Here is a 25798-nt window from a genome sequence, read left to right as displayed (position 1 = left end):
AAAACCCAAAATAATTCTCCGCAGGGATTATTGCTTGTTGTATTAAAAGTGAAATGTAATTCTAGTCTGCGATTTCTCTATTCGTCAAAAAATATTTTTCCTTCCTTGAATTTTTTGAACTAGCTTAAGCGTCTAACTTTATTACACACCAGTGTTTCTTTCAGGCATCTCTCCTAGAAGGGGAGGGAAGGGGGCAATGACAAACACCTTGTTTAGCTCTGAATACTTAAGCTCACTGACCCCCTGCTCCCCCTTTCCATTTTCCATCCCCATCCGTTCCCATTAAGTACATCCGCCCTGTAGTATCATGACAAACAAACATGCACCCAGAGACATACCAGAAGAATACCGGGCGTATAATAATTCTTTTATCTCAAATCTCAAAGTTCACACAATGCTATTGTATCATACAGCCACGCACCCTTAAAAGTGCTTGTTATACATCTCTATTTTTAGAACTTGAATATTCAACACGTTTCTAATCTTGTTTTATTTACATCTTACAATTTTAATACAATTATAATAATGAAGTTCTGCTCCAGATATATGAAAAGAAAATTGTATGTGTAAAGTACATATGTGCATAAACAACTGTTTACGTGTAGGTGGAGTTCATGCGAAAATATGTTGTGTTTACGCACGGGGGTATTCTTGTCTATTTTTAGACTCTTTTCACGGTTCTATTATTTCTGAGCTTCTGAATGGACAAACGTCATACAACACAATTGGCCGTAAGAGGTCATATGCTGACGCCCAAGAAGGCACTAAAATAGGTTAATAATTATAATATCAATGGAAGAAAAAAAATAAACGCTACAAAGTAGACGTGCAGTAATGAAACTATTAAACTACTTAACACAGAATTTATTAAGATTGGTATAAGATAAAAACTTGCAATAAAACGAAACAAATAAAATAAAATAAAAACTATGTATTATATAGAGATTTATTTAAAAGCTTTTATGACTAGTCTGTATTTTAAAAGATTCGATGTTGTTTTTCAAGTTTGCAACAAAAGGGAAAAAAAAATATCTGTTCCAAAACATTCTGTTCTATTCATTCAGAAGAAGGTGTCGTCTGCTTTGACGTAGGAGAATCACCCGAGCGTATTCCAAGCTAATTCAGATCCCCCCCCCCCCCCCCCCTAGGCTCGAATGCTCTGGCATTTTCTAACAGCCACAACATGTTTTGAGGGCCGTTCTCCTTGCAGACGTTAACATACGACGCCACGGTCTGGTGACCCCCACAAACGATCGCATCCGCCGGATATGAATGCGGTGGGACTTCCAGAAAATGTGACGTCTTCAAGCGTAAAGGAGGGGGGGGGGATTGGTACAAACGAACTTTGAATGTGCTTCTTCCATTGACGCCACTTGACGTAATAGCTGCGTCTAAAAATAGAAAAGCGTAACAGTAAAAAACAACATATTAAGACAACATTTTTTGTCTTGTTATGAGGACATGTTGACGTTCGTAAAAAATAGTTTACTTTGAATACTTTGATCACGGAATAGGCCTTGAAAATAAAAAAATAAAAATGAACTAACATTGCAAGTAATTCAAATTTACATTTTTTTATGTTTACTACACTTCAATACTTTTTACCAAAGGACAAAAAATTTCTTAAAATTAGCCTCTCGTTTGATAATACAAATTAAGTAATATTTTTAATTATTATTTAATCATGCTTAATTACGATGGAGACTGTTGTTCAAAACGCAGGTTGTTGTTGCAGTGTTTTGTGAGTGTGGTTGCTGTGTTGTGTGTGTTTTATTGCAGTGTTGTGTGAGTGTTGTTGCTGTGTTCTGTGAATGTTGTTGTTGTGTGTGTTTTATTGCAGTGTTGTGTGAGTGTTGTTGCTGTGTTCTGTGAATATTGTTGTTGTGTTGTGTGAATGTTGTTGATGTGTTTTGTGAAGGTTGTTGATGTGTTCTGTGAATGTTGTTACAAAGTGTGTTTTGTGAGTGTTATTGCTGAGATTGATGTGACCTCTTGTATTATGTAAGCGTTGTTGTTGCGTTTTCATGTGGATGTTTTTGTTGCCTTGTTGTGTGAGTGCTGTTGCTGCATTGTGTGAATGTTGTTAATTTGTTGTGTGCGTGTTGTTGTCGTGTTGTGTGAATGTTGTTACTAAGATTGATTCAAGAATGTGACCTCCACGAACAGGTATCCGTGGAATCTCGTACACATCTCGTGCGGACAAGATGAAAGGCCGAGACTTTGTTTTCTACATCATCCTGTTGTACAGCTGTCTCTAAATGAGACAGACAAGCAACAGCCCTGACAGCTGTGACAGTGTTGACGGGCAAATATGGGACATGTTGAAACTTAGCGCCGCGTAGGGATCCCTGTTTCTTTCAGACATTTTTCTCCAGCCAGTGAGATGTGGGGGGGAGGGGACACTGGTTAAAGTGTATAATTTACATAACACTATTTTTTTTTACTAATTCGATGGGGGGTGGGTTAAGGGGGGGGGGATGGATGTGCTTCGGGGTGGAAGGGGACAGAACCCCAGCCAACCCTACTCCATTATGAAAATTTTGAATATATATGAATAATTGAATATATTTATATCAAGAGTGAGGTTACCTTTGGAGGCCTGGTGGTCAACTAAGCAGGTGAAGTAGAATTTAAAAGTTTTTGTGACCACGGCATATGAAGCGATGGTTTAGTCAGATCTTAGCCCAGCGACCTGCACATTCCCTAACTCGAGCCGGGTACCCACCTGAGCTGAGTCGGCTCTGAGAAGTCCAACTAACTGGAGTTCGAATCCCAAGACATTCGAGTTACCTGTCGCAAACTCTACCAGCCGGTCACGACGTCCAAACCTTTTTTTTTTAAAAAAAAAAAAAACTTCTTCCCATTTAAACCCGTCCCCTCTATAAACTATCCGTGTGTTCTTCCCAATTTCCATGTTAACTATGCAGAAAGCTGACGGAAGTTTTTCATCCCCTGTGAATAATGACCGGCCTCACGCAACCAGCTAGATCAGGGGTCTCCAAACTACGGCCCGCGGGCCGTATGCGGCCCGCGATGTCCTCTCATCCGGCCCGCGGAGATCTTTTAGTCCAAGGAAAAAACGTTTGTTGGTGATGACTGAAGAATTTTGCCCAAAAAAATCAAAAATATGTCTGGAAGAAACTGGCCCCCGAACTGAAATTTGATAGTTGATGCGGCCCTCGGACTGAAAAGTTTGGAGACCCCTGAGCTAGATAAATCAAACGACTCCAAGCGTCCACCTTACGATGAAGGATGTATCATACAAATCTCTAAATCACAACACGGCCGAATTCTTGAGACAAAAAAATCACCCAGAAATATCTCACTTTATTCGCTGGTATTTGGATTGGTTATTCTTCTTTCTTCTTCTTCTTCGTTCTTAATTTTAGCGTTGGAAGGAATCCCCTCCAACACAATTAAGTATACGTGTCAAATGGTTATGCGCCATTGAGGCCATTGACTCTGATTTCAGCCTGCTTTTCTTTTTGGATTTGCTTCCATAGCCTTATTGTCCAACCAAGAACAAACTATAAGGCAGCAGTTGTTTGATTTTGGAGTTGTCTCTCCTAGAAGAGTTGACGAGCTTCATCTGCCCGAGGGTTCGAACTCAAAACTTTTCGGTTTAGCAACCATGAGCTTTACCGACTCGACCACGCCGACCATTGGTTCTTCAATTACCACTCCGTGTTTGGCACTTTGAGTGATTTCATGTTATGCTTTGATCAATTTCTTATGACTTTTTTAATTTAAAAAAATCAACTTTTTTTAATGATTCGATGACACTGTTATCACTAGATCAAATTAAAAACTTTAAGATAAAGAGCGCTAAATAAATTAAAATATAAAAATTGAAATTAAAAAATTAAATGTAATTCTCACGACGTAAAATATAGCTTTAAAAAAACGTTCTCTATGACTACTAACAGATTTTGTTTGAAGCTGTACTATACGTTAAGAAAATTAGCAGTACTTGTTTATATCATAATTTGGTTAAACATTTATTTCTGAATGACACCTGAAGTACTGAAATATGTTAATTTTTTTTAAATTATGTAGTCCAGGAACGCAAAGATACATTAGCGTCAAATTACTATTGATACTTTTGATACCTGTGTTCCTTCTATTAAAGAGCTATCCTCAACGCTAACCCCCGCCACCCCAAACAGTGTATTAAAACTAGGATATAAAATGTGTACTTTTAAATTATATTGAAGATGGTGAAATTGGGGCATTCATTAATAATTTGCGTGAAAAGGTCTGTATGTTAGTACCTTTAACCCTAACCCCAAACCCAACCCTAACTCTAGAAATAGGTCACAAGTTGCGGGGTTTAACTTTTCGCCTGTGTACCTTTTGTATTAGTGGCGGGGTTGGACAAGACCTAATTTCTTATATAGCCTTGGTTTAATTATCCGGATAAAAATTATTCACTTTATAGACGAGGAAAAAATAATATTATTTATCATGATAGCGAATTGATTATCTGAAGTTTGAAGTTATATTGTTTCATTATTTTCTTTTAACCTTCATTTTGAATATCGAATTTTTTATCCTAAAAACTACTAGTACATTAACATTATTTCATATTATTCATTATCGTAATGATAGACGAATGACGGTATCGGTAATTTCAATGTTATATTGATTGCTAATATCAAATTCTATGTTCATCGCTTTCGGTAATGCTATGTGAAAACGTAATTAAAACTGCGAAGAATTAGTTAGGATTGTGTCTAATATTTATAAGTAACTGCCATTTCTGTAACGTTAATAACTTTACACGTAGCTTTATTATGTTATCGTAAATATGAATGTTATTTTAATCTTTTAAAAAATTGAAGTATTAAGGATTCTTAGTTTAGTACCCATACACAAAGCTGTACTAAGTTATCGTAAATATGAATATTATTTAATCCATAAAAACCACGTGCTAATTAACAGGATCATGACAGTTAATTATGTATTTAGTGACCATATCTATCAATACATGGCTCTACTAAGACAGCGTGAATAATACTCCTGTTTAATCCTTAAAGCCACGAGCTAATTATCTGATTATATTTCCATTATTTACATAGTGATATAGCTATTATCGATTAGCTCTAGTAAGATTGCGTGAATACTATTTTAAATTTCTAAAACTACGAATGTTCACAGACTATAAGACTGGAACATTTTATTCCAGGTGATAGCTGGCACCATGGTGTACCTGTATCTCTGACGGCGCACCTGTAGGACACCTACGCGGAACAGGCGCCAGTCTGTGTTGACGACGCGCGCGGGCCCTCATAGCGACCTCCGCGCACCACAACATGTCATAACCACGCCCTCTTCCCCTTCCATCCTATCCCAGCCGTAAAAGCACATGATATGCTGTTAAAAAATAAGTAAACATCCCCCCCGCTAAATCACCAACCCCCATTTTTTTTCTATACTTGGCCGAGTTTAAGAACTTAAGTCGACGCGGTTTTTTTTTTTCTATTCAATGCTACCCCGTCCTCTCCCCGCTCGAGTGAATATAAAATAAAAACCCCACCCCTTTTCATTACACCCTACCCAATTCCCACCATACCAAATACATATGTCATAAAATTGAATAAGAAAATATGATGTATTCATATGCAAAGAAAACTAAATTTGGATGGGTATATAAGCAGGAGCCGATCCAAAATGGCCATCGCTCTTTGAATGGAACTAACAGTGCGCATGTTGTGGAGGTCTGGTACCCAGGCTGTTTTAATAAGCCGTTTGGTCGTCTGGTGCTCAGTTGTAGCTAACACTCTGCTGAACGCTGGTCGTTCACGGCAAAGACGGGACTTCACTTACTTAGTCGCGAAGAAAATATTCACTTACAAACACCGGACTACTTATTACTGCAGTAATCAAGAAAATAAATTTCAACCATTGTTTAATTTTCAAGTGAAATAAAAAAAAAATATTTTTATTAAAAGAAATTAATTTTAAAATAATTAACAATTTGGATCAGGATATAGTTAACACAAAAAGCGGATAGTAAAAACACAGCGAACAAGGGGAAATAATTCGAGCTGCTTGAAGAATCCGCCTACGGTGTAAGCGAGATATAAAGTTACCTGTAATAGACGTGAAGTCAGTGTAAATTAGAAGCACGCTGATAGGCAACAAAACAAAACAAAAAGTGAAATTGTTTTAGGAAAAAGTGATTATATTTCTTTCTTTTTTTGGAATACTACAATACATTGGATTATTATACAACAAGTAGAAGTATTCTGTGTCATTTGTGAAAAAGATTTCAAATCAAACGGATTATCTCTCTCAGTCAATGTATTAATTTAGCTCACGTGGACAATACAACGAATTACAAGATGCATATATCACAGTGTTTATTAGCTTTTATATTTGCTGTCTGTGTAACAGGTACGTCTTATTTTGTTTACATTGTTATTTAGTTTTCATTTGTACAGCTTTTAAATCTCTAAGGATAGCTTTGTAATCAGAATAAATTATTTAATTTTTTTTTTTATTAAATTCTTGTTCTGAATATGGTTAGTCAAACGAATAAAAGAACTTATATCCATATACATTATATATATATATATATATATATATATATATATATATATATATATATATATATATGTATATATATATATATATATATATATATATATATATATATATGATCTATTTCTTCATTTTTTTTATTTTGTCAGTTATAAAGCCTATAAGCCTATATTTATTTTTAAAATTATTATATAGGCTTTTTATTTATTCTTTTTTTTATTAATACAGACTACGGTCACAAACACACACACACACACACACACACATATATATATATATATATATATATATATATATATATATATATATATATATATATATATATATATATATATATATATATATGATTAACTTTTGAAATAGTTATATTTGCGTGTTTTATGAAAGCAAAGAACTTTGACACGCCCAGTTGTTGAGAAAGACAGAGTTCGCGTATTTAATAAGCATATGTCTAACACCAGGTTTAGAGTCTATAGTTAACATCGACACCTTATTATAGTAGCTCCTGTCACGTTTTCCCCCCACCGATCAGATAAACACACCTGATCCATTTGTGTTGCAAGAACCTACATCGATGTGACACTTGTGCTCTGGCGACTCACGTTAGTCTACGGAGCGCCGCTCATAAAGCTGTCATTATGTCATGTGACTAGTTCATCATGGCCTACCTGACTCCACAACAGCATGGTCGTCTGCCCTCTCGTATAAAATAACCAGCATGTTTACACGCTATATACCTGTACACTTGCATAGGTGTATAATGAAAACAGTGTTTCCTTATAATTAAACGTGTTTGTGTTTTTTTAATGTTTACTTACATTTTAAATTATATGTAGTTACTTCGGCATCGGGCTAAACAAAACATACTATTACGTAAACAATGAAATATGTAATCAAAATTCAGTATGTACAACGCCTCTGAAACGTCATTCTATTACGTCATAATGTAACATTCGACGTCACAACTTTACATCTTATAAAAAAATGAATATTTAAGAACATTATCCCTTTACTTTTATGCAAGTTTCTTAATTTAAAATTGAAATGAGATTTAAATATAAATTTCCCTCCAAAAAATACTTGCGGCAGTTGTTTAAAATTTGGGGGTTTTACGGTCGCTTGCTAGAGCCACACCCAAAGTGTGAAGTGGTTCTAAAACGGGTTATGATGGGGATTCTAAAAACGAATATAGAAAGTTTACAAACAGATGATAGCGATCTAATAAGCATGAAAGTCATATTGAACCACGAAATCGTAATTTTGAAAAATAAAAATATAGTTTAAAATTTGTAAAAGATAATTTTAAGCTTTGATAAAAATAGAACACACTGGTGAATAAAAATAGCTGGACTAGTATACACGCTTTAATAGCTTATGTCAAAGTAATGAATTACAGTTTTAATTAGGGACAGGTAATTACTTACGGTAAACTACGGACGTGTAAATAAGGATTAGGCTGAGTTGGAAGAGTATTTTTAGGAATAAAGTTTGTTTCCTTTAAAATTAAATTAAGAACACATTTATACTTCTTTCTTTCGTTTCACTTCCTTTAAAGTACAACTTTTGAGGTTATATTCTCTTCTTACTGTGAAGTATTAGATTTCTGGTGTTGTTTTTCTTAAATACAGCTAGGTAGGTATTACACAAGACTCGGATCAAGTATAAGAAATCTTGTCATAAAATCGATATAAAATCGAAACTTTGCTTTAATTCAGATTATCGCTGGCGTGCGAACAATTAAAAAAACACCTAATCTTTTAATCTGTAGATGGCAGCGTCAGACCTACGGAGATTTATCCCCCCCCCCCCTTTCACCTTCTCTTCTCTTATCATTAAGATTAACACAAAAACACTAACTACGGTAATAAAGGATCATAGACTATAAAAAAAACGTTAATCTTTTATTAATGAAAACCACTTTAACCTACTTTTCACTGTGATGATCGGGTTAGGATTAAAGGATTAGTGTGTTGGGGTTACGTGTTAAACGGACGGATAAAACGGGAAGGTAATTATACAGGTGAATATTACGTAACTAGTCTTGAGTTTTATGAGCAAAACAACGAAGGTGGATTTCTCTATCTCTGTCAAGTTTTTGGGGTTGTTTTTTGTGTGTAATAAGGCGTGGCACGTCATACTTGTCATAAAGAACTTGTCAAATTTGTCAACACGTAGAATTTTGATATTAAAAAAAAAATTGGCGTAAAACAGTCTTTTTAAATGAAAGTTGCGTCTTGATTATGTATATTACATATACAATAATAGTGAGATTTTGAGACGTGATCCATATTGCAATACATTCCTAATACTGTCACCAATTATGTCGAACTAGATAATAACAATTGAGTTACATGTTCTCAACAAGTGTTCTATAGTCAAGCTGTAAAACTTGGTACAAAATAGTAAATCTATAATATGTCATTTAAAACATAAAGCTATAGGTCTACCTTTATTCTCTATAACTATTATGTTGTATTTGAATTAAAATAATGCCATTGTGTAGAAAGGGTTGCTTTAATCATAGCGAGATTATTATTAAGGAACAATTCTAGCTAGAATCAGTAATCATTTAAAGTAGATGCTTTTTTTATATTAATAGATAGCATAGTAAAATAAAGTTTCATAAAATTAGATTTTTTTAAAAATTATAAATAAAATAAGTTACTACACCATTTTGGCAAATAATTATTTTTTAAACAATAATTTTTAAATCAAATAAATTTACTATGCGTTCTTAACAAAAAAAAATCTTGGTAGGACTGTAAGAATATTTAATTTCCAAGATTATTATATGGGTTATGTCCCTTATCACGTTAACGTAATTTGCGTAGTCATACTCTTATGAGCCGCACTCGCTGTATAAAAAATATATTTCAAGAAGCGATTATGAATGAACCGCCGTGAGATCTAAGTGCTAATACAAACTTGTTGTAGAGAAGTTAAATCTTTAGCGTTTTTGTGTGTTTAAAAAAATGTAACCACTTAGTAAGGGAAGCCACTCGTTTTTTTGTAAAGGCAAGATAATGACGTGTTTACACTTCTCACTGTTGAAGTAGACAAGTTGCGTCACGCGTTAATTAACTTACGTTACCTGACTCCTGCGGTCAGATTATTATGTAAATTCAAGCTGTTATTCTGGGGGGTTTTTTTAGCGTTTATTCAATATTCGTCCTTCAAATAATTATAGACATCTTGATGCTCCTATAAAACTATCTAACTCATATAGTCTGTTACGCTTGTTGAATATGAAGTTGATTTTTATTTGCTACACTTATTCATCATTGAGTTCTTGACTTTTAATTCTGTTTTAATATACTTAGCAGAGAAAAAAAAACTTTTTTTTTAAAATTAAGAAGTATCTATAAGCAATTGTATTTATTTTTCATTTTAGTGAGTATATGCTATATTTTTTTTATTGTTCTCCACTTCCCCCGATAATTCCAGATATAAATATCAAATAAATTACTACTTGAAAAGACTGTTTTCAAATTAATGGGAAACTAATTTGCATAAATGAAAGGAATTACATCATTGCGAGAGTTAGTTAAATAAACAATACTAAATACTACATTCCCGAGTTCTAAAATCATTATGGGTATGTTAACAGTAGCAGTCTCGCCATTTCTCACGGTTCTTGCAACATTCCAACCAACACACTTGGACACCTCGAGTGCGCATTGAAATCGTTAGCTGGCAGAGGTGCGGCCTGATATTCACCCTCGGTTCCAGAGATATCACAGACATGAATAGTGCCATTCATTGCCAGACGACCTCTGCTTTCGCTACCAGTCTGCATAAATAAACACGCAACATGTAGAAGCTAGTCCACTGCGTCATGCCAAGGGAGGTAACCTAAACTCTTTTAGCGAGAGTTACACGCCCTTGTTCAGCGTTATTTTTTTTATCATGCTTACGCATGTTATTCAAAGATATAAAAATTGACTGAGGATCAAGTGATCTAAGTTTGTTATTTTTTTACTACATACATACATCACTTCAAATCCGAAAGTCTATTTGAAGTATGATAACAATATGCAATATTTGTTTAAATATAATTTTCTTAAAAGTGAATACGTAGTAGAGAAGGACTTTTTCTTTATTTGGGTATTGAGAAGTGTTATGTTATTTTTTTTTTCAAAATTGCGTGTATAATATGAGTAAACGGTTAAATTATTTTAAGGTGGAGTGTCTCGTATTTTTTTTTAAGAAAATGGGATGGTGGCTTCCACTTATTCCGGTGCAATAAATCTCTACCGTTAAGCCCTAATAAATCTCTGTTCAACTACCGTTTACGATAATCCGTTTGACCTCTTTTTAAGTATTGGGTAAGGCAGGAAGCTGTAAATCCATAACGGCATTCCCCTAACATGCAGTACCGTCAGTTGTGACCGAGAAAAAAAAAATGTCGTTATTGACCTCACCTGCGCGCCATAAATCCGACCTACAACTTTCCCTGTACATACACCATACCACGGTGAAACGACGTCATCCACGATCTAGGTCTCAGCGAGCATACCGCGAGAGGGCGTAGCTGGCTCACAGATAAGGCAATAAAACACACCTGGTTGATATGACACCCATGTTGGGATAACTCTCTTATCTCCAGTCAACGAGAGTTATCACCCCTGTTTAGTGCTGAGGACGGGCGCGTCTTCCGTAAATAGATTTATTTACAGTTCACTTAAAATAGCGCTGTTTGTTATATTTACTCAGTAACGTCATTTTTTTTTTAAATTGTTCAGCCTGTTGGTAATTTACTACCTCCCTCCACCCCCACCTCTATCTATACCACCTATTCCATTACTCAAGATATCAGCCACACCCTTATCATACGTATTCACGTAATAAGAAAACTAAGACTTAAAGATCTAACACATGTAATAACAAATATACTTGAATATACTTAACTTCAATACCAATGGCATCAAAACCAGTACTATTGGTAACTAAATCAACACTGTTATACAACACAAGATGACTTTGTTATATTAATCCCTAGTTTTTAGTACTGAACAAATCAATAGCTATATATTATTTCACAGCTAAATGCCGGTTATAATTAAAGTTATCTAGCCGGATCAATTTTCTTTCAGAAACTAGAACAGCACATAAATCCCCCAATCATGTTTATTAATCGACTGATTTCTTTTCTATTCTAGTAACGGTGGGGGAGTATGAGGTGTATAATGACGTCACCACGGACGAACCAGAAAACATTTTTGAGAACGAAGAGCTTATCCCTGTTGATGTTTTGGCGAAAATGGCAGCTAAGGCAAACAGAAGGAGCTTAAGTGAGTTTAATGTTTAAGCTATTATTTACCCTCTTTACAAAAAAAAAAAAAAAAAAATTTTTTTTTAAATATCAAGTTAAAACTTGTAAACTTGAAATATAAAGCACGGTATTTTATTTATTTTCTTGTATTATTCCAATAGGGTCTGTAAGTAACGAGCAGGAAGGTCATGGTGCCACTTCAACGACAAAGACACAGGCTGCGAAAGTCACGCAGCCCAAACCCAGCAGCACGGCGGCAAAAACCACGACGCAGTCCAAGTTCACCAAAGTCGTACAGGTCGTGCAAGACGCTAAAGAAAAATCCGACGACACCGTGGATTTAGCCAGCGAAGGTTTTTTAGCCGTCCAGGAAAAAGCCAAATCGGGCACAAGTCGTAAACTTGCTGAGGTTGTCGTGGAGGATTCATCAGAGCAGATTGAACAGGAGAGCGTCCAAGTAGATGTTCCGGTTTCTCATGAAAATGACGATTCATTAAAGCCGGAAACACTTAAAGCGGAACCGGAAGAGCCTTACAAAAGTTTGGACGGTAACCCTGACAACGATAGAATCCTTGCCATCGCCTGCCAAGACCAGACGAGCTGGGCTTGTCTCGTGTTCAAAGAGGATTACATGGCCATGAAGAAAACATGGAACCTTTCAGAAGACAATATCGGTGAGTTGCATTTGGTTTGGAATTATTTCTTCAATAGATTCCACTTTCTAATAATTGTTTTGCTTCTTCAGAAGACTCCGCTTTTCTAATAACTGTTTTGTTTTATATTTTCAAGATTCTATTTTGTCTAATAGCTGTAGGCTATAGCTATGCTTTAAAAAGTATTTGTAATGTTAGTAATTATGTTCGTTTCTTCTCGTAATTTAGCCAAACTTCGAAAGAAAAGACAAGTGACCTCCCCACCAAAGACCACATCACAAAACAGGATAGCGGAAGGATCAGGTAGGCTAAACAGCATTCTCTAGACAATCACCAACGTATACCAACGTTGTTAAGTATAAAGAACTTAGTATACCAAGGTTGTTAAGTATAAAGAACTTACTTTGTATACCAACGTTGTTAAGTATAAAGAACTTACTTAGTATACCAACGTTGTTAAGTATAAAGAACTTAGTATACCAAGGTTGTTAAGTATAAAGAACTTACTTTGTATACCAACGTTGTTAAGTATTAAGAACTTAGTATACCAAGGTTGACAGTAGAAATATAACTTGAGAGTTGGGTATGACAACTTATTCACTGAAGACAGGGAGGTTCTTTATCACATACAGTGTGTTCTCTCTTTCATTACCTAACCAGTTTATCTTTGTTCCCTATTATGTACATTTATCACACGCAATTTTCATTACCTAACCAGTTTCTCTTTGTTCCCCATTAGGTACAGTGTACGACCCTGAAAAGAAAGTTGTCGCACCTGACATCATTGTACAGTCTCAGACCAAGTTTAAGATAAATTCTAAGAATCCAAACAACGATGCAATCATGAAAAAATTACAAGAACAGGTAGGCCTACGTGAAAAATTAAATCCAAACTAACTGTTATTAACTCTAATTGATTATTAGCTTTAAAGCCACAGTTTGCTTTGCAGAAAAATTTATAATATTTTTTGAGAAAATAAACTTCAAATAAAGTTGAATTAAAACGTTTCTAAAAATACTTGATCTGGATTAGGACTAGTCTGTATATAGTATTTTACATGAAAACGTGTATAGTCGTGTATCTAATCGACCATTTCTTCCCTCTATAGCTCTCTCAACAACTCAACCAAGCATTTAGGGACTTCCCTGGATTTAAAGGCATTGAAGTCACAGAGTACACACAACAGTAAGTTTAAAATTTTTAAAATAAAACTTAATCCGAAATGAAAATACTACAGATAGTTGATAACATTAATGGATTTGTTCAAAATATCATGAATTTTTAAATGTGATTACCTATTTTGATTTCAGCACTTAAAAATAAGTAATTTAATTTTTTTAATTTTTAAAAATTTAGAAACGGTGAAGTAATAGCGAAATGGAACCTGAAATTAGACGGCAACAACACAGGAAGCAACGGCAACAGCAACAGCCTCTTCTCCCAGGGCAACCAGACCATTCTGGAAGACTTGGTCAACGGCCTGCTGAAAAACGCAAGCAACAATTTCCGGAATATTTTCAACATTCCGGAACTGGAAATACAAGACCCCTTCCTTCCCAATCTAGCCCAACTTAGTAAGTACTGGATTTTTTAAATAAAATTATGTTACATCTTAGCCATCTTATTTGTGTGAAGATGAATTGAGGCTCTTCCTTATTTGTTTGTGAAAACATTATTCTGTGTTGAAGTTTTCGTTCACAGGTTATAACAGTTTTTTTTTATTTGTTTCTTTAGTTACCAATGCTACAGCCGACCCCTGCAGTAGTTTGGAAGTTTGCGAACCAGGTTACACAAGTTGCCAAGTCGAAGACGCGAAAACAAGAACCGTCACATGCTTCTCAGAGTGTTCGGTCTTTACCAAGGATAAACAGTGCGCTCATAATGGAGAGTGCGAGCTAGACCTCAACCACAAGCCATATTGCGCGTAAGTTCCATGGTTTTTATCTGTAGGGCCTATACTAAGTTTGTTGTTTTTATTATTATTATTATTTTTTATTATTATTATTATTATTTTATTATTACTATTATTATTATTGTTATTATTATTATTTTTTAAATTAATTTGTATTTAATTGGGGTCCTTAGCTCGTTAAACTAAAAAAAAAAACGATTTTTTAATAAAGGTTGTTTTTTTTTTCGTGCAGATGTACGTCAAAGTACGAAGGCGAGTATTGCGAAAAGTTAAAGAAAGTCGAGAAACTGGATGCTGGTGAGATCTCTGGTGTGGTCATCGGCGCTGTGGTGGCGGCCGCTGGGGTCGTCGGCTGCTGCTTCTGGGTGCTGGCCTGCCGGAAGTCTGACAAGTAAGTCGCACGTGCTTTACCTATCACCGTCGTACTCACACGTTTCTGTGTGCAGTCTTCTATCTCAGAGGCGTAGCGAGTGGGGGCGGGGGGAGACATATGTCCCCGGGCGCCGACCTTAGGGGGGGGGGCGCCAAAATGGGTTGGAAAAAGAAATTGAAAGTTTGAGGGGGGGGTGTAAATCAAAAGTTTGAGGGGGGTATAAATCGAAAGTTTGAGGGGGGGGGGGGGGGGGGGTTGCAAATCGAAAGTTTGTCCCCGGTCTCAGAAAGATCCTGCGAATTCGCTGGCCTAAAACCATCAGAAATGATGTTCTATGGCAACGGACAAATCAACTGCCAGTGGAAGTAGAGATCCTCCAGAGAAAATGGAAATGGATTGGCCACACCCTCAGGAAGCCTGTATCCAGCATAACAAGACAGGCCCTCACCTGGAATCCACAAGGCAGGAGGAAGAGAGGCAGACCAAGAAAGACCTGGAGACGTGACCTGGAAGAAGACACCAAGAAGATTGGATACACCTGGGGACAGTTGGAGAAACTAGCCCTGGACAGAGACGTCTGGAAAGCTCTTGTCAGCGGCCTATGTCCCAGTAGGGAATACAGGCAAACATGACATGATGCTACGCCTCTGTTCTACCTACATATTTCACTTAGTTAATTTTTACTCTTTAGTTTAGGTTTGTGTAAACAAAGATAAAAACTTAACATAGTAACTGTCAATAACGTTTTTTTTTATTTTCACAGGAATATTGCCTTTAGCCATTATTCTGATGACAACGGCAGTGACCAGTTCTCTAGTCCATCCAGTAAACTTAGTGCCTTTGTAAGTATTACATACCCTATGTTCCTACATTTAGGCTAGTAATTTGAAGTTAAAAAATATATAGGCGTATTGTGAGACATTTATCATTTGTTGTTAAATGTTTTCAGTATGTTTTGAAATTTTTGAAAAAAAATTTTTTTTATCCTATCCAGGTTATCGATAGGCCGCATATATCCGTAAATCCAATCCAAGTTTTCCGGCCGACGCCGCCTAGTTCGGCGGGGTCACCGCCAGCCTCAACAGGAGGCTCACATCGCAGCGTAGGCAGACAGTCGTCCTTAGGCTCCATCGAGTCGGGCCCACCCAGAGCTCCGAAGGGCAAACAGAAATACCCATATTCTAAAGCATAGTCATTTTCTTTTTCGAATTGTTGTTTAGAATATTCAAATTATTTCTTTTTGTACCTTATGTGGCAGAGCTACGCAAAATTTGACAACTTTTGTAACGTTTTATCTGGACAATAAAATAAAATCCAACGTTAATTTTTAAAAAATACCTAAAATCAGATATAAAACATTTTTATATATGCATTTTATACAGTATAATATACAAAACAATGTATAAAGTCTGTTATATATAAAAGACTATAAAATCTTGAGTTGGACCGGAAATCGTTACACCAAAGCTCTTAGTTTTGTCGTTGCCATGCCTAAGCAATACGCTGTTCAGCTCTTTCAAATGTTTCAACACTACCCCGGGGGCTGGCTCCCCGTGGGTGAAGCATTCTTATATTTTTACACATGCCCCAACCCCGCCTTGTTGACAAAAACCTGCAGATGTATAAATATATAAATATTCCAACATGTTTATTTAATTATTTTATAAACTTGTTATATAAGTTACAGTACAATACGACTGTGTCTAACGAACAAAAAATGAACATTAATGTGGATGTATAATCCCCACTTATATATATCATTATAACTCATGTCATTTTACGGCATCATACGTTTGTTCTTGTAAATATGTTTTTTATACCTTAGCTAGCAGGCTAGCAAGACGGGTCTTTATATTTCATCCTGTGAATTTCACTTACCTGAATGATTGATTGTGTCGAAATGACTGAATTCGATTGTATTTTTTTCAATCATTTCATTGTGATGTGATAGTTTACTTAACTTGTTCACAAAGTTTGTTGCAATGTTTTATTTGTTATCAAAATGTACAGGGAGGTCTATCATAACGTGGGTTTCATCCAGTCATTACGTCATGTTTATTTTTACTTGCTAATTTATTTCCATTTTCATGTTCTAAAATTGTCTAGTGTACTTCGACTATAATTTATTACCATGTTATTAGTTTATCACAAATTTCTAAAAACACGAAGATCTTATTTAAAATTAAAAACGCGTATGCATTTTTTTTTTCAAAATTTTTGATATAGTATTAAAAAAAACGATGTTTTCTTTTTTTCTAATTCTCTTTTTTTTTTAATTTCCATATTTAAGCACCTATAATTTAGTATAATTAAGATAATTTTACTTCAACCACCAACAGTAAGTGCCAAGCACTCAAGTTAATTAAACTGCCTTGTCCTCTAATTACACGCCAATCAGCTAATCCAAAGTGTTCATCCATATCCAAGAATCCACCATGTTAATACGACATGTGAGAATGTATGACCAACTTTGTAAGCGAGTGGTTGAGGCATTAGAGCTGTTACCCAGCTCTCCCAATCTTGTGATATCCTTATAAACTTACATATATATTTTTTTTCCTCACACCCCCTCCAATATAAACTAAAAAAAAAAAAATCTCGAACTTTTTACGGTTACTTCCCTTTAGTATTTTAAAACTGATTTATTAATTAATCCATTTAGAATTTAAATTTTCCTTGTATTAAATATAATCTATTTATTTACCTGTATTTGAATCGACGAAATCCATGAGGAAATAATGGAAGAGCGAAGTTGGCGGGATTATTTTTGTTACGCGAACAAAACAAATTTGTTATTTCTTAAATGGGATGCTTGCAATCTATTTTTGTGCCTTGGTAAATGCTCTGGACAAAAAACGTAACATTTTTTGGGTAGCTTTCTTGTAGTGCGGTGTTTCTAGTCTGGACATATTTTACATAACATTTTTTTTTTTAAAATAGGATGTGCCCAGACTACTACGCCACCGTAAAATGTGTAGACACCCCGCAATGGTGACTGCTGGGCTTACCATTCAGCTGATCCAAATGCGGAGTTTTTTTTTTTTTTTTTTTTTTTTTTTTTTTTTTTTTAAAAACAAAATTCAAATAGTATTAAATTTGCTTTGTAAAAGTTTGCTAATTTGGATTGGGGTTTATCAGAACATGTTTAGAAATTAAAATATACTGCCAAATTCTTAGACTTACCCAAAGCGAATGTACCCTTAACATTGCAATATATTAGAGTTATGATAAAGGTATATAACGCATTAGGTAAGATATAACTATTAGATTTTTAGGAATATGCACAATGTCTCATCGCAATAATATCTAGAATGTTCCATATTTATTTATCACCTTTAGCATATTAAAATGTATTTAAATCATGTAAAATTACAAAATATAAATGAACTGAAAATTCCTCTGGGAATAAAATTGGAATTTATCAAATTAAAAACAAATAATTGTGGTACGTTTAAAAGTTGACTTTTTTAAAACTCTGGAACAAAATTTGTACATTATTTTATTTAAACATTGAAACATGCTCAAATTACTTACCTCCTTTGTCTTATTTCATAAAATTTTCCTATGACTTGAATCAAACTATGCAAATGTTTTTTTGAACCAAAAATCCGTACATTGTCTTGTTGAAATATACTACAATCAATAAAATGAAAAAATATTAAAAATTATATTGAACTTTTCTTTTTAATATGGTGTGAAATGTGATTGTTAAGAGGTGAGGTTGTGACAGTCAAATAAAACTGTGAGTTGTTGGCTAATGTGACACTTGACTTAATACATGTATTATAAGATGGGTAAATCTATTGCGAGATGGATGATGGTAGAAGTGGATTCTAAATTAGGCTTTTGGATGGTAGAGGAGGATTCTAAATTAGGCTTTTGGGTGGTAGAAGTGTATTCTAAAATAGGCTTTTGGATGGTAGAAGTGTATTCTAAAATAGGCTTTTGTTTGGTAGAAGTGTATTCTAAAATGGGCTTTACGATGTTACAAGTGGCTTCTAAAATGGGCTTTTGGGTGGTAGAAGTGGATTCTAAAATAGGCTTTTGAATGGTAAAATGGATTCTAAAATGGGCTTTTGGGTGGTAGAAGTGTATTCTAAAATAGGCTTTTGTTTGGTAGAAGTGTATTCTAAAATGGGCTTTACGATGTTACAAGTGGATTCTAAAATGGGCTTTTGGATGGTAGAAGTGGATTCTAAAATAGGCTTTTGGATGGTAAAATGGATTCTAAAATGGGCTTTTGGTTGGTAGAAGTGGATTCTAAAATAGGCTTTTGGATGGTAGAAGTGTATTTTAAAATGGGCTTTTGGGTGGTAGAAGTGGATTCTAAAATGGGCTTTTCGATGGTAAAATAGATTCTAAAATGGGCTTTTGGGGTGGTAGAGGAGGATTCTAAATTAGGCTTTTGGATGGTAGAAGTGTATTCTAAAATAGGCTTTTGTTTGGTAGAAGTGTATTCTAAAATGGGCTTTACGATGTTACAAGTGGATTCTAAAATGGGCTTTTGGATGGTAGAAGTGGATTCTAAAATAGGCTTTTGAATGGTAAAATGGATTCTAAAATGGGCTTTTGGGTGGTAGAAGTGTATTCTAAAATAGGCTTTTGTTTGGTAGAAGTGTATTCTAAAATGGGCTTTACGATGTTACAAGTGGATTCTAAAATGGGCTTTTGGATGGTAGAAGTGGATTCTAAAATAGGCTTTTGGATGGTAAAATGGATTCTAAAATGGGCTTTTGGTTGGTAGAAGTGGATTCTAAAATAGGCTTTTGGATGGTAGAAGTGTATTTTAAAATGGGCTTTTGGGTGGTAGAAGTGGATTCTAAAATGGGCTTTTCGATGGTAAAATAGATTCTAAAATGGGCTTTTGGGGTGGTAGAGGAGGATTCTAAATTAGGCTTTTGGGTGGTAGAAGTGTATTCTAAAATAGGCTTTTGTTTGGTAGAAGTGTATTCTAAAATGGGCTTTACGATGTTACAAGTGGATTCTAAAATGGGCTTTTGGATGGTAGAAGTGGATTCTAAAATAGGCTTTTGGATGGTAAAATAGATTCTAAAATGGGCTTTTGGGTGGTAGAAGTGGATTCTAAAATAGGCTTTTGGATGGTAGAAGTGTATTCTAAAATGGGCTTTTGGGTGGTAAAAGTGGATTCTAAAATGGGCTTTTCGACGGTAAAATGGATTCTAAAATGGGCTTTTGGATGGAAGAAGTGGATTCTAAGATGAGCTTTTGCATGATGGAAGCGAGTTGTAATTATGGTACGAACTCACGGAAATCATTTTTGGTGAAGTCAAACAGTGGTCTATGCTTTACTTTTGGATTTATCGTGGGTGAGGAGATGAGTAGGTTGACTATGTGAGTGTTGTGATGTAAGGATATGTTGTGGTGCTGAGGTCACTCTGGAGGTGTTGACATGAGCGACACGGACAGTCATGTCTGGAGAATGGGCTAGGGTAAGGGCTATGGTAAGTTAAGGTATGGGATATGGTAAGGGCAAGAACTTGAGTAGTAGCTATAGAAAGGGCTATGGTAAGGGGTAGGGTAACCACGGATAGTTAGGAGCTAGGTTAAGGGCAAGATATGGGCTAGGGTAAGGGCTATGGTAAGTTAAGGTATGGGATATGGTAAGGGCAAGAACTTGAGTAGTAGCTATAGAAAGGGCTATGGTAAGGGGTAGGGTAACTCCACGGATAGTTAGGAGCTAGGTTAAGGGCAAGATATGGGCTAGGGTAAGGGCTATGGTAAGTTAAGGTATGGGATATGGTAAGGGCAAGAACTTGAGTAGTAGCTATAGAAAGGGCTATGGTAAGGGGTAGGGTAACTCCACGGATAGTTAGGAGCTAGGTTAAGGGCAAGATATGGGCTATGGTAAAGGCAATGGTAACGGCTATTTATGGGCAGGAGTAAGGATAGGAGAAGAGGCTAGGGTAAGGGCACGGATAGGAACTAGGTTAAGGGCAAGATATGGGCTAGGGTAAGAGCTAAGGTAATGGCTATGGTAAGGGCTGGTTATGCAATATGGTAAGGCAAGGTATGGGGTATGGTATGGGCAATGCATGGGCTAGGGTTAGGGTAAGGTAAAGGCTAATGTATGGGCTAGGATAAGGGCGGCGGTAAGGGCAATACTAAGGTATGGGCTGATAGATGCTATGGTAGGGGCAAGAGTCGGTGGTATCATATGAGCACAGCCGGATGAATGAATGTTAGTGAAAAAGAGAACCAATCGAAGTTGGTGTTGTGAGTTGATGTGCACTAGAGAGCCAAAGGGGTCTGAGGCTGTAAATGATTGTGTCATTGTCAGCTGATTGAATAGGTAATCGGTTTTGATATGGTGACAAGAAATCCACAAATCTCGTTACGGACATTATAAAAATATTTTTTTAGACAAACTATCATTTATCGACCTGGACTGCTAACCCGTAAGTCTCGAGTTCGAACCCCGGTTCAAATCAGTAGTCCACCCAACTCTGATGGTTACCTAACACACGTTAGGGAAAGTAAAGGCGGCTGGGCCTTCTTTTGAAAAGGGAACTTTTTAATTTATCATTTATCGACTAAAAATAAAGCCAAAGGGCAATAACTGTTTTAATCTTAAAGCAAAAAGTTGGTATTTATATATTACTTAGACCTATTGCTTATATATCTTTTATCAAGTACTTGCCTTTAAAAAAAAATTCAGTCTGTAGTCATGCTGATATAGAAAAAAAAACTGAAAATTAAAATATCGTTGTGAAATTAAATGTTCGCAAAACCAAATTTTGAGAAAAAATTAATAATCTATGAGATAATATAATCTACAATATGTTTTACATTACAAATAAATACGTTAAAACTAATGATTTTCTTGTTTAATAAACTTGTATTCAAATATACGAAGGGAAACAAGCATGTTTCTCTAAAGGATTCACATTTATATATTTTACTGATTACTTCCCTTCTGTAGAGTTTACTATGGTATAAATAATATGAAACCAGTATTTTAATAATTTACTCCAACTAAAACAGACACACAATAATCACTTTACTAGATGGAATAAAAATTATATCTTAATGGTGTCACTCCCCAGAGGCGTAGCGACCCTTCCTGGCGCCCAGGGACAAACTTTCAATTTTCGATTTGCACCCCCCCCCCTCCCCCCACACACCTGTCGGAATTTGTCAAATGTGCTCTTAAGACTTTTTAACACTCCTATTTATCACTTAATTAAGTGGAATTATCATTTTTCTCTATATATTTTGCTATTTTTTGCCTTGGTGTCACCCCCCCCCCCAAATGGTGTCACCCGGTACAGTCCGCACCCCCCCCCCCCTCGCTACGCCACTGATGGAACCCAGAACGATAGCCGTCTCACTATAAGATAGGTTTTTTTTTTAGAGCGGTTAGGGATCCATCGATATACATGAGCAGTACATTACCTGAACGTTGTACTATGGAGGAAAGCTAGGCAGGAGCCTATAGGTGTGCAAATAAGAAGGAGGAAGTGGCGCTGGATGGGTCACACACTGCGAAAGGCTCACCCAAATGTTACACGTCAAGCGCTTGAGTGGAACCCCCAGGGAAAGCGGAAGAGAGGGCGCCCAAGACAGACCTGGAGGCGGAGTCTTCTTGAAGAACTGAAGCCAACAGGGATGTCTTGGGAGATGACAAAATTAATAGCCGGGGACAGGAAGAAATGGAAAGAGATGGTGGAGGTGGAGGCCCTATAATGTTCCATAAGGAGCAAAGAGGACTAAGTCAAAAGTAAGTCAAGTACATTACCTCCCTGTCAACTACCCCTGACCCCGGAAATTTCCCAGCCCCACCCCCCGACATTACTCCCGCCTACTTAACCCCATCAATTACAATACAATCTCCCCACTCCCAACTACCTCAAAATATAGTAGGCCTACATATCTCCCTCTTGTTGATAACACTAAAACTAATACGGATATTTATGGATATGGGAATTACGGGTGTAGATATGGATATGGATTGGCATTTAGGGTTGGGATTTGGTTTAGGTTTACGTTACGAGTTGGAGAGAGATAAGGTAATGGATATGGTTATGACGAGGATTGCGGATTTAGCATTTAGATTATAAAAATTGGGTTAGGGTTTAAGTTTAGAGATAGGGGAATCTTTACTGATCAGGTTAGGGGGTCGTCCATAAATGACGGGCGTCCGTAATTTTGTGTGATGAGGGGGGGGGGTGAGATGCTGTGACGTCACACTTTTATAAAAAGGCAATGTTAGAAAACGAATGTTAGACGTTATTTCGCGTTTTAGAAAACTGTTTTGATAAATTGTAATAGGAATTGATTAAAATACTCTATGTTGACAGAGTGCAGACAAGATTTTAGAAAAAATATCGATGTTTTAAGAAAAATTCAACACAATTTTGAGGGTTTTGTAGGCTGAGGTATGACATCATTTTAGTGGGGGGGGGGTCTGGCTTTTTGTGACGATGTGTGACGGAGGGGAGGGGGGGGGGATAAAAATCGTCAAAAAAGCGTGACGTCATTTATGGATGACCCCTTAGTGAGTGGGTTGTGGTTTCGATGTAAGTTGGAAATAAGGATAGGGATATATATTTTTTTATTATAAGAATAAGGATAGGGTTAGGTTAGTAAAGGTTCAGAATGCATTGAGCCTACTATGTATTTAGCGGGTTTCCCCGATTCGCGGACTGAATGACCAAAACATGACCAAGTCACAAGTCGCACGTTAACCCGCCGTGACAAATTGCGCGCGCCCCACGGCCCGACACGCCACCTGTGGTCAGCTAGCGGCCACTCCCCCTCACACAGCCAGCTCGCGGCCTCTCACTTGTACCGCGGCGGGAAAACATTGGTGTGTGGCGGTAGAAATGTAGCACTAAGTACTGGCTTACGTTAGGCTATCCGCGTTGTATTGCTGTTTGTCTTTAGTTGTTTAAACCAGGCCTTGATTTAAATTTAATTATTTCTTTAAACTCCGTCAAAGAGGATTTTTAATTTTCAGATATAGGCGTCTACGTATTAAATGTAACTTTTAAATATACAATATTTTTTTTTCTTAATTTTTGGACTTCGAAAAAAATACGAAACATTTTGTGGTGAAATAGTTGCAGCACAATTTTAAGTATGTAGCATACATGTGTATACTTTCACCATATTCGACTAGATAAAATGAAAAAATAATGGCATTGGGTATGTGACATTTTAAAATCATGATGGAAAATAATTCCTTGAGGTGTAACGTTACGCTAGGCAATAACGACAGATATCGTATGAGTATACATAATGATATTGACATCTATGTGTTGTTTTATTTTTGGACCATTACCAGTTTTCTTTCAGACTTTTCTCCGGGGGTGGGGGGGGGGGCACTTGAAATTTTCGGGTGGGAGGGGGACTAAAATTTCCGGGGGGGGGGGGAGGCGGACGCTGCTAAAAATATGTATTTTCTATATTAATTCCATTTCGTTCGTTGGGGGGGGGGGGGGGGTGCGAAGAGATGCCTGTAAGAAACTCTGGCAATTATTGATATTTAGTTTTATTATTGGAGGTAAAGTCAACAATAATTGGAGTCAACAAAAAGCTTTGAGGGTAAAATTTGCTACATGTAGGGGTGGGCAATAGTTTTGGCTCGAAGGCTACTTTGTGGTCGCGGATTTAAGGCGGAGGGCCGCACCGTTTAAAACGATTATGTCTTGTTTCGTGGTGTCATTTCAGATTGTACTCCTAAAATACGACAATAGTTTCATGACACAGTTAACACTCTGCTATCTTTCCAGTATTACCAAAGAAATATTTGTGTGTCCTTCCTTCATTAAACACGCGGGATTCATCACCAATTTTACGCTTTTTCGGAAGGTTCAGGGCTTCATTTAATTTGGAAATTTTTTATTTTATTGTTGCATAGACAAAACTGAAATAAAACTGACAAACCGGAAAAGTACGTATTTTTACTAACTGCGTATGCGCATTGACATAGCCGATCTAATAGAAAATATACGAGACGAACTTTCGGTCGCAGACAAAAAGCAAATCTGAGTTCAACGCGGGGTCTTCTGAATGTCTGGCGGGTCACAGGAAGTTTCTCGTGCCCCCCCCCCCACCCCCCATAACACCGGCTAAATAAGTCTGAAAGCAAACCCTGCTAACCTTAGTAACTAATCTCAAACAAAGACAACGTCTAGCCTTGCATCATAGTTTTCTAGTCTCGATTTAACCTATCAATATAATTATCTTAAGTTAAAGTTGAAAAGGTTTATTCAACACATATTTTGTTAACAATAGAATAAACTTTGAGTTTAGTATTAGGGTTAGTATACCCCTATTTAAATTAGCTAGACATGAAAGGCATATATATATAAGTAGACAACTATTCACAATACAACTCACTTGTTCTGATAAAAGTGAGCATTATTGATCGGAAAATTAAGTACAGCTTAAGTAAAGTAAAGAATCATCTTTAGACCTAGTAATCCATTGGGCAGATGAAGAAGTTTCTTGACCTCGGCATATGAAGGGAAGGTGTGGTCAGCACTATGCCCAACTACCATTACTTTCCCCGAATCAGGTACCCATAAGAGCCTTAGTTTCTTCCAGGCATCTCTTCTTGGGGGGGGGGGGGGGGGGGGGGGGGGGGGGGGGGTGGGGGGGGGGGGGGGGGGGGGGGGTGGGGGGGGGGGGGGGGGGGGGGGGCGAGCGCCCCCCCCCCCCCCCCCCCAAAAAAGTCTACCCCCCCCCCCGAACGAAATGGAATTTATATAGAAAATATATAGAGTCCTTTCATATGACGTCACGTCCGTTCGTGATACCTACGCCCGCCGCCACAGTGGTGTACACAAGACGTAAACACAATCAGCTGTTCGCCAGCGCTGGACGTGTTCACCAGCGCTGGACGCGTTCACTGTATGTAAAGAACCGCACCCGCGGAAAAGGAAAAATACGTTAAAAAACTTGAACTCTTAGGAATTGAAGATCCTTATACTGTTATTGACAGTTTCGTATAAATAAATATGTGGACAAAATTTCTAAATAAAAATACTGTTAGTAATACTGTTTGCGTTTAGAGTTAAAG

At 36.5% G+C, this 25798-nt stretch overlaps 1 protein-coding gene across 1 annotated transcript; it reads left to right on the top strand.

Annotated features, from left to right (window-relative positions):
* The first annotated feature begins 5678 nt into the window (after positions 1 to 5678).
* Positions 5679 to 16113, top strand: LOC131953757 (uncharacterized). The gene is made up of 11 exons (XM_059317110.1): positions 5679 to 6396; positions 11703 to 11834; positions 11977 to 12489; positions 12697 to 12771; positions 13208 to 13332; positions 13578 to 13654; positions 13826 to 14043; positions 14204 to 14393; positions 14614 to 14772; positions 15518 to 15596; positions 15749 to 16113. Exons 1-11 carry the CDS (start codon positions 6345 to 6347, stop codon positions 15944 to 15946), a joined length of 1818 nt encoding a protein of 605 aa, XP_059173093.1. The 5' UTR covers positions 5679 to 6344; the 3' UTR covers positions 15947 to 16113.
* Positions 16114 to 25798: the final 9685 nt, after the last annotated feature.

This window comes from Physella acuta, unplaced genomic scaffold (genome assembly GCF_028476545.2).
Source record: "Physella acuta isolate Inbredline_101_S28 unplaced genomic scaffold, ASM2847654v3 ptg000947l, whole genome shotgun sequence".
NCBI classification, from domain to species: domain Eukaryota; kingdom Metazoa; phylum Mollusca; class Gastropoda; family Physidae; genus Physella; species Physella acuta.
Note: the sequence above shows the minus strand (reverse complement) of the source record. Positions and strands in the feature narration are given on the sequence as shown.